The 10,442-nt window shown below is 49.2% G+C and overlaps 1 protein-coding gene across 1 annotated transcript; it reads left to right on the top strand.

Moving 5' to 3' along the window:
• The first annotated feature begins 2,666 nt into the window (after nucleotides 1-2,666).
• LOC102449729 (olfactory receptor 10A4-like) lies at nucleotides 2,667-3,503 on the top strand. Its single transcript, XM_006112310.2, has one exon. It carries the CDS (start codon nucleotides 2,667-2,669, stop codon nucleotides 3,501-3,503), a length of 837 nt encoding a protein of 278 aa, XP_006112372.2.
• The last annotated feature ends 6,939 nt before the right edge of the window (nucleotides 3,504-10,442 follow it).

A 10,442-nucleotide genomic window follows, 5' to 3' on the forward strand; every position in this document is an offset into this window, starting at 1 on the left:
GTTCTTTTGTATGTAAATGGAGTGTCCAGGGGCCTTGAGGAGCACTGTACATATCCATGCACCAGTATCGAAGAACCTTATTGCTAACGGTAAGTGAAATGCTCCATTGATGCGGAACCCGTCCAAGTATCAGGCAAAAATTCAGAAATAAATCAAAATCCCTTCAGTACAGATGGTTTCATGGGCACTCATGTTCTCCACAGGGATGTGGATGGCAGTTTTCAATTTTCCATTTCATTTCTTATTAACTCTTCTGAATCACAATTCCAGCTTTTGCTACTTGAACATTGCATATTCATTCTGAGTTAAAATACCTATCGGGACACTGGAATTTGCCATGAGATGGAAAGTCCATTTCCCAGCTAGCTCTGCATCCCCTGGTCTGGCTGGGTGGAGGAAAGTCCTTGTAAACGAGGAAAAATGGCTCTTGCCCAAAAATCGCTGCTAATTAATTATGCAAATGAAGCATGGCTATATGCTACGCCTCGCTTCATTTGCATACGTTTTTGCAGAAGAAGGCTGCAGTATAGACGTAGCCTCAGTGTTTAAACCCAGTCTCCTCTCTCCCTCATTCTCAGCTTCCCTTATTCCATGTCATTGTTATTCGATGCGTGACTTGGAGAGACGGATTTTGAAGGTGCTAAGAGTGTGCAAAATACGATATTTGCTATGTCTCGTTTTTATTTCGACTGTGAGTCTTGGTATTATGAAAACCCTTCTCAACCCATAACCCTGAGGTAGAACAGGCCTGCACAACTCGGAAAGTGGCGAGGACCATATTACTCCAAGGAAGATAGCTGCGGGCCGCAAGTAGGGATGATCTCCCCAAAAATACCGAACACGCGGGCTAAAAATTTTTGTCAAGCAAAAAAAGAAAAAACCACACGTGTCTCCACTTAGTGCCTTCCCCTCCCCTACCTGGCTTCTGCCTTCCAGGTTCCGGGGCTGCTGGAGCCTTTTTTAATCCAGCGGTCGCCGGCCGTGGCGTCATGACACCATATCATGCCAGCATCCTGGCATCTGCCGGCATCCCGCCCTCTGGCTCGCACCTCGCCTCTTCGCACTGGAGCTGCATGCAGGCAGCCCGGCAGTGAGAATTACCACACTTCCCTCTCCCCGGCGGCACTCCGTTCCTCTGCCTGGCCGGCGAATTGGATGGGGCTGCGGCGCCTGTAGTTGGCACAGGCCACACAGTGAGCCCTTGCGGGCCGTCTGCAGCTCTCGGGCCGTATGTTGTGTATGCCCAAGGTAGAACATTGGTGGGGAATGGCTGCTACACTGTCGGATGTTCCTTCCTGTAAAACTCTTCTCAAGGTCCTAGGACAAAGACACTCAATTGGTGTAGGCCACTGCAGCTCATAAGAACAGGACATAAGAATGGCCAGAGTGGGTTGGACCAAAGGTCCATCAAGCCCCGTGTCCTTTCTGTCCACAGAGGACCCACTGAGCTGTTCACATTTACACTGGACAAGGGCATGGTCAGGGTATTCACCATGTCCCTATACTAGTGGCTGGAAGGATTTCCCTTGTCCTCTACTATTTGGGGAAGAAGGAATTTTTGCAGGACACAAAAGGCCAAAATCCCCCATTGTGTTCCACATTGATCCTGCCTCTCGTTCTTCCAATGGCTCCAAACATGGCGGTCTCAGGAGCCTCAGTTTCCTCATGTGAGCAGTTCTCACACATCTGAGATGTAATTTCCGTAAGAGGATCTCCGTTAGGGTGTGTCTACACTGCAAGGCCCAACTAGAAATACGCTACACAAGATGAGCTACGTCAATTGCATAGCTGAAGTCAAACTAGCTTCTTTTGAAATTGGGTGCGTCTACACAGCACTCATTTTGAAGTAGAGCACTTTTCCTCTGACTTCCCTTACTCCTCGTACACTGAGGGTTACAGGAGTTGGAGTAAGAAGTCCTCCAGCTTCACAGTATTTTGACATTATTTTGAAATAACTGCCTGCTTGTAGGTGCAATAACACTAGTTATTTCGAAATAATGTTGCTCCCAAGACGTACCCTTGGTGTCATTGTTCCCGGTATGGAAGTAGGAGTGAGATTAAAGTTTGCCTTCCTGTGGGTGAATGTTCCGGTAGAGTTACATTCCAAAGGCGAGGGGGAGAGGATAGAGCGGGGAGAAAGCAAGCAAGAAAGAAGAGCGGAGGCAGTCAGCTACCTAGACACCTCATTTAACAACTCCGATGTTTGTTTCTCCCACTGAGTCATTGTTGAATTTCCTTTTACCCTCATTCAATAACCAGGTTACCCTCAGTTTACATGTCTTTTGAATTTCCATGTAGAGAGAATAAGATTAGATCCCCTGATAGTAGAAGCTTGAATACTCCCATTTCTGGGATAAACCGATGTAGGTCCCTTAGAGTCGGTGTATCCAGCCCCCATCGATTGTAGATCAACTGTGGCTACACTGGTGTCTAAGGGGGAAGCTCTCCAGCTGACCGACCCTGGAGAAGTGGGAACAATGTCCAAAGAGCAACAGCAGGAAACACTGACGGTAACTGGGCCTGGCTCCATGTCTCTGTAAAGAATCACGGTGGGTTTTTGTCAGAAGCCTCCCTGCAGAAAGGAAACCAGCAGGAATTGGGTGAGCTGCATCAACCATGTTTGCTTTTCCTGAGTTAAAAATGCAGTGTGTCTGTCACCCCTGCAGATGGCACATTCTGTGAGCAACCGTGGCGAGAACCAGACCATCTCCGATGGGTTCATCCTCGTGGGCTTTTCCTACCTCAATGAGCTGCAAATCCTTCTGTTTCTGTTGCTACTGGTCATCTACCTCCTCACCCTGATGGGGAACCTGCTCGTTATCCTCCTGGTAAAGCTCAACCCCTCCCTCCACAGCCCCATGTATTTCTTCCTGGTCAACCTGTCCTTCCTGGAAATCTGCTACACCTCCAGTGTGGTCCCTCAACTGCTGGTTCACCTCCTAGTGGAGGAAAAGACCATCTCCATTGCGGGCTGTGCAGCCCAGATGTATGTCTTTACCATCACGGGCCTCACAGAATGCTGCCTCCTCGCGGCCATGGCCTACGACCGCTACGTGGCCATCTGCCGCCCCTTGCACTACACGACCATCATGAGTGGCCGGGTGTGTACAGAGCTTGCGGGGGCTTCGTGGATCATTGGCATCTTGGTAGAAGTAGCTAAGATCACGTGGCTCTTCAGCCTGCCCTTCTGCGGCTCCCACCGCATCCACCACTTCTTCTGTGACATCCCACCGGTGATGAAGAAGGCCTGCGCCGACACAACCAAGATGAAGATTGTAGGCTTCACTGTGTCAGTGCTGTTTATCTTGAGCCCTTTCCTTCTGATAATCCTGTCGTACGTCATGCCCAAGCCTGAATCCACCGTGGAGACTGATCAAATGATTTCCCTTGTGAACACCATTGTGGCCCCTGTGTTGAACCCCCTAATATACACACTGAGGAACAAAGAGGTGAAGGGAGCCTTGAGAATAACTGTAGAGAAGGGCATCTTTGCTCACAACTGAAGAAATTAGAGAATGGAACGTAGAGTGAGTCAAAAGAGAGGGAGAAATGGATAATCATAAATATTTTATTGAATTTCTCAGATTGACTCTCAATATTTGTAGTCAAATTTGGTAAATTGTGAAATTTTCTAAATCCATTGGGACATTGAGAAGAGAAACAATTGTTACAAAAAAAGGGCAATTTCTAAATTTCTTAATTTTCCTGAAAAAAACAATAGTCGGAACCTTTGACCATTTTAAAGTTCATCGAAACATCGATGAGGAATATTTAGCTGAAGTATTGTCCTGATTTTTGGATCTTCGGACTTTGAAATGTCGAAGAAAAATGTAGCTTTAAACAAGAAACCTTGCGTTCCTGGTACATGCGCACTAACCATGTCTGTCACCGGACAGAATTTGGGGAGCTGTTATTCTCTTGAACATCCCCCTAGGCGGAGCAGCACTGTCAGTGATCTGGGCACCGATGCCACGTGGGGTGTTGGCAGGGAGAAATGCGGGTGCGATTCCCGATGTTGAGGTCTTCATGCTGAAGTGAGAAAGGGCCTTGTTTCCCCCAGGCTCACCAGCATCTGTAGCCTCTCACTTTGCTGTCGGAGAAACACAAACATCTGCTCTACTTCCTGATCCATTCCCTGGGCTGGTCTAGTCTGCCTCTGTCCGTATCCAACCGGTCTCCAAGGGGAGTCTGCCAGGCCTGCTGATGGTAGGAGCAAAAGGGGTAATTGCCCAGGGTCTGAATGATTTTAATTGGCTCCCAAAAGCCATCTCCACCGGCAGCAGGGTGTCTGGAGTGTGCAGGCTATGTGGTCTGCAGGCTCGTTCCATTCAACTATGCAGAGCTGCAAAGTGTCCTTGTCATGTGGGGCCACCAAGAAAGGAAACTTTGGGAGGAGGGGCTTCCTGTCCAGCTGCACCCTGCGCAGTGGAGTTCACCGCTGTGACCAGAATGGTCAGCATGGGGCATTGTGGGACAGCTCCTGGAAGGCCATCACTGTTGACGTCTGTGCCCAGGCTGTCTGACTGGATAATATCGACCACAGATGTTACTCTCTATGCCACTCTAGGAGAGGGTGTTATCCAATGTGTGTAGCCAGGCAGTGATGTGAAGACACACGCATTGTGTGAAATCATATTAAATAAAACAAATGTGGATTAGGCCTAGATTTGGGTATGGAGGATTCAGTTTCTCTTTGTACACTCCTGTCAGGGTTGCTTCCCACTTTGGCATTAGAGTCCAGAAGATGGGGGCCTGCAAAGAGATTAAAAAACAACCCAAAACACCTTTTCCTCTACAGGCACTAGTAGCCAAAAATGTCCCTCCAGAAACACAATAATACACACATTTGGGGGAATTTCTACCACCATCAAGTGCCTTTTATTTCTAAAACTGGGGGGGAACACTTGAACCCTCCCCCAGGGTTACCCCAAGCTCTTTTGCCCCCAAAGAGCTAGAAAAATAAAAGAGAAAAACCAGCTGCGGTCTGTATAGGTGACCCGTCAGTCAGAGGTCTACACACACACAGACCTTCCAGGACACAAGGATCAAAGCATCACCTTAAAAGAAGGGATTTTTATTACAAAACAAAAGATAAACTTGAGGAAGCATCTTTGGTTACTAAACATTACAGACCAACCAAGGCAAACAAATTAAAACACAGGGAAAAGTCTCTGCAAACCAAGCTTAACTTGTTAATGGGGAGGGGATGCAGAGATTCCCACAGAGCATTTCAAACTCAACCAGCAAAGAAAGACAGATAACCTGATCACATCTAGATTCACTTTGTTCCGTTTATTTACTCAGGATCCTCCCTTTCTTCAGTCCACTTCCATGCCCTGAATCCCATGGAGTCATGGCAGTCCTGCCTGGGTTTAAATCATTCTGTGTTTCTCAAAGACTGTATGTCTCTGTCCCACCAAGAAAGCAGACGAGGAACCTCTATCCAATTCAGATTTCAACCCCGTATGCTCATTGGCTCTCTTCCAGCACCTTTACTAGCTACCAAAGTTTAACCCCTTAGTTGCTGGGTGTTGGTCAGCTCTCCTCCTGCCCACCACATCCCAACCACCACTCACACTATTTGATGCAAGAAGGCAAATCCGACATCAGTTCCTCATCTCTGTTTCATTCAATAATTTGCCAACAGCGTGTCACTCATACAACAAGAATCAAAGAAACAATCCCTGGCCTGTTTCATATAATCATGGAATGATAGAACTAGAAGAGACGTCGGGGGTTATCAAGTCCATCCCCCTACCCAAGGCAGGACCAATCCCAACTAAATCAACCCAGCCAGAGCTTTGTCAAGCCGGGACTTAAACACCTCCAGGGATGGAGATTCCACCCCCTCCCTAGAGAACCCATTCCAGGGCTTCCCCACCCACCGAGGGAAATAATTTTTCCAAATTTCCAACCTAGACCTCCCCACTGCAACTTGAGACCATTGCTGCTTGTTCTGCCATCTGCCACCAGTGAGAACAGCCTCTCTCCATCCCCTTTGGAACCTCTCTTCATGGGGTTGAAGGCTGCCATCAAAACCCCCCCTCACTCTTCTCTTCTGCAGATGAAACAAGCCTAATCCCTCAGCCTTTCCTCGTAGGTCATGTGCTTCAGTCCACCAATCATTTTCGTCATTCCCTTCTCCAATGCGTCCACATCCTTTCTGTAGTGGAGAGCCCAGAACTGGACACAGTACTCCAGATGTGGCCTCACCAGAGCCGAATAAAGGGGAATAATCACTTCTCTGGATCTGCTGGCCATGCTCTTCCTATTGCAGCCCAATATGCCATTCATCTTGGCTACAAGGGCGCCCTGTTGACTCATCAGCGGCGAGGAGTTCTGTGGCACCTTATAGACTAACTGCCACAGGACTCGTCGCCGCTTTTGCAGATTCAGACTAACACGGCTCCCCCTCTGATACTGTTGACTCATCTCCAGCATCGCATCTGCTGTAATGCCCAGGGCCTTTTCTGCAGAACTGCTACTTAGCCACTCGGTCCCCAACCTGTAAGAATGCTTGGGATTCTTCTGTCCCACGTGCAGCACTCTACAATTCTCCTTGTTGAACCTCATCAGATTTCTTTTGGCCCAGTCCTCTGTTTGCGAACACCCACATGTTCAGTTTGTGTATAAACCGTGCTATGAATACCCAGCAGTTACACAAGCTGTTTCCCTAGGGCTATGTCTAGACTGCAGGCTTCTTTCGAAAGAGCCTCTTTCGAAAGATCGCGTCTAGACTGCAGGTGGATCTTTCGAAAGAGAAATCCGCTTTTTCGAAAGAGAGCACCCAGCGAGTCTGGATGCTCTCTTTTGAAGACAGCCTCTTTACATTGAAGAATGCCTTCTTTCGAAAGAGGAACTTTCGAAAGAAGGCGTTCTTCCTCGTAAATTGAGGTTTACCGCCATCGAAAGAAAAGCCGCGTTCTTTCGAAATAATTTCGAAAGAACGCGGCTTGAGTCTGGACGCAGGGGAAGTTCTTTCGAAAAAAGGCTACTTTTTTCGAAAGAACCCCTGAGTCTGGACACGGCCCAAGTGTTTTGTTCACTCTTCCTAACCTACACGCCCCACAGCCCTGCTCTGGTATCACTTAGGCTTTCTCACAATTAGATACAAAATGTGTCCAAGTCAAAACGCGTTCATTCCATAGCTTAGCACACGCTTGCAGGGAATGTTCACAGACCAGTGCCTGGAACGCTCTGTCCCAAATACAAATCGGGGAGGTAAAGCTTTGGAACAAGACATTAAGGAGCAGAGATGATCGGACAGGCTGGAGTTCCGTGACCAGTTTTGTCACTAGACCTGCCTGACGTGTAAATTCACCGCGTGTCAGATGAATTTCACAACGATGCACAAGATGGCTGCCTGGGGAATCACACTGAACCGTTTCCCAGCCCTGCTCTGTAACAGACCGTTAGCAAAAAACCCGACTGACGGGGAGCTGGCCGTACAATTTATCAACTATAGGCTGCAGAGGGCAGAAGATGACAAATGACAGGAAGCTGGCTGCTAGACTGTATGTAAATAGAGAAATAAATTAAAACCCCCCAGGTACAGATGATTTCATGGGTACTGATGTTCTCCAGGAGAAACCATGGATGTTGACAGCAGTTTCCAATTTTCCATCTGCAGGGGCTCTCTTTCTATATTTTAGAGAATTTGTGCATCTGCCTGTTTCTGAGTCCCTCCTGTTCGTGGACGGTGAATCCTTTTGTCCAAGAATGGAAAGAGTCGGGGCCCACAAATTTGAGATGCAGCTTCGTCTTTCCCTAACTTACAACGAGGTCAGGGTGTGGTTGCGCCAGGGAACCAGGATGTGCCAGGAATGGGACTGGTCTCCAGAACATGGAAGGGGAGGGGGCTGGGAGAGGAGGGCTGCAATACTTAGAGTCACCAGTAGGAGCAGCAAGACTGCAGAGTGACCAGAGGCACCGGAAAGAGACTGGCCATTTGGGGACGGGACTTTACAAGGGAGCAGGGAATTTGCCCTCTTGCCTCAAAACGGTGCCAGGGGGAAGCCCCTCATTGCCCGGCCTTCCACCCCCGTTCTTCTGGCCTCAACCCCCAACTTCTTACCACACCATCTGAGATTCCCTGGACTCGGTCAGGAATTCCCCCCAAGAGAGGATACCACCCCCCCCTGGGTGCCTAGAACTAGCACCCATCCTCCGCAGCCAGCATCAAACATGATGCCAAAGACTTTGATTTTTCAGTTCTTCCACTGTTGGGTTTTATTATCCATACAAATCCAACGTATTTCCCTGTTCTCAGAGGCAATCCCCAGCCTTAGAGCAGCTTTGAAGGCTAATTAATCCCATGGGAATTCATCACTGCAACAGTGTCACTCTTTGTCACAGCCAGAGCAAAACTGTGTTTTGTTGGAGTCTGTGCCCTGTGGATGTGGGTGACACCAGGGCAGGAGCCAGGCCTGAGCCTGGCATGGCCCTTGCTCATTTCCCACCCCACACAGCTCACCCTGGGCTTGGGTTGCAAAGGGGCTGAGGGTCTCCAGGAGAGATGTGGGTCTCAGGAGTTGCTGGGGGTGAGACCCAAATATTCGATCAGTGGCCGTGGAAGAAGGACACAAACGATTCCTCTTCGGGGCCAGAGCCGGCCCCTCCTGGGCTCCAGCAGAGACATTTCCTGCAGAGCAACAAGGATGATGCAACCGTCTTTACACAGTCGCCAACAACATTTCCCTGCTGAGGTGGCGTCGGTGTCCCTGGCACACAGGAGACTGTCCCTGCATCGTGCCTGGGGCTGTTTTGGCACCTCGAGATGCGGCGTGTTTGTCTGTGAGATTCGCATCTCCCAGATCTGTGGTTGCCTCACCGTAAACACTGACGGGCGCCTCTTATGGGGGCACGGCCCATTGGCCGAGGGGCAGGGCAGGGAAGGTCATAGGTCTCTGGGCCATCCCGTCCGGTCTGCTCTGAGTCACGTCATATTAACTCTCATCCCACAGGCCCGGGGACTATTTGAGCCTGGATAGAAAAGAGAAACGTCCTTAGTTGGCCGAATCCCGGAGTAATAGGAAGGGGGCAGGTCCGGGAGGCAGAATGGACCATGTGACGTAACGCTGCGAAACCAATGCTAGAGGAAGGAACAAAAAATACAAACGCTGTGTGTGTGTGTGTTTGTAAGTCTGTGTGTGTCCGTGTGTGTGTGTAGCCATGCAATAATGATAGTTGTATAAGAAGTAAAGGCAAAATGGGGAAGCACTGACAGTAGACACGCAAATGCGCTCTCAATCCAGTTTAGAGTCGCGAGGTGGGGGAGCTGGTTTGGGTCATTGCTGTGGAGAGGCAGCAGCTGGTCCAACTGTAGTTGTCAGCTCCTCACTGCATCTCGCTCCTCCCCTGGCTCCTAGGCACCCACAGCAGCCCGGCTTAGGAGAACAGAGACGCCGCAAGCACTGGGCGAAGGTCACCAGGCTGTGTCTGTGTTTGCCCCCAACTCAGAGGCTGCAGACGGCAGGGAGGGGACCCGGGCATAGTGGCCAGGCCGTGCTGGGCTAGTCTCACTGTGCAGCAGCCGCTGATGACCACCCACAAAGTGGCCAGGGTCAGTATCCAAGGTCCAGGCTCATAAGCTGGAGGTAAAGGGATCATTGGCCTGCAGAAGAAAGTGACCCCGGTGTTGCCATGGTGATGAACGACAAGTAGGGTGGGTAGCTCAGCTGAACCTGCACCTGGCACCATCCCATACCCTGATTGCATCTAGATTCACTTTGTTCCCTTTATTGACTCACGATCCTCCCTTTGTTCAGTCCACTTCCATGCCCCAAATTCCTGGTAGGCATGGCAGTCCTGCCTGGGGTTAAATCATTCTGTGCCGCTCAACTCCTGGTTTATCTCTGTTTCACCAAGAAAGCAGGAGAGGAACCTCTATCCAATTCAAATTTCAACCCCGTATGCTCATTGGTTCTCTGGCTCTCTGCCAGCACCTTTGCTAGCTACCGAAGTTTAACCCCTTAGTTGTTGGGTGTTGGTCAGCACTCCTCCTGTCCACCACATCCCAATCACCACTCACACAACTTGATGCAAGAAGGCAAATCTGACAGCAATTCCCTCATCTCTGTTTCATTCAATAATTTGCCAACAGTGTGTGTCTCACCCAACCACAGTCAAAGAAACAATCCATGGCCTGTTTCATACAATCATGGAATCATAGGGTCTGTCTAGACTCCATTCCTCTGTCGCCAGAGGCATGTAAATTAGACATACTTACATTACAAATGAAGCAGGGATTTAAATCTCCCATGCTTCATTTGAATACAAATGGCCGCTGTGTTTTGTGGAGACAGTGGATTGTTGGGAAAACGCAGCTTTCAAGATGGGGATCAGGCGACAAAGAAAGCCTTCATTGGATGATTCTGTAAACCTCGTTTTAGGAGGTATAGGGGATTGGCCACCAAATGCTTTCTTTGTTGCCGGATCCCTGT

Source organism: Pelodiscus sinensis, chromosome 30 (genome assembly GCF_049634645.1).
Source record: "Pelodiscus sinensis isolate JC-2024 chromosome 30, ASM4963464v1, whole genome shotgun sequence".
NCBI classification, from domain to species: Eukaryota; Metazoa; Chordata; order Testudines; family Trionychidae; genus Pelodiscus; species Pelodiscus sinensis.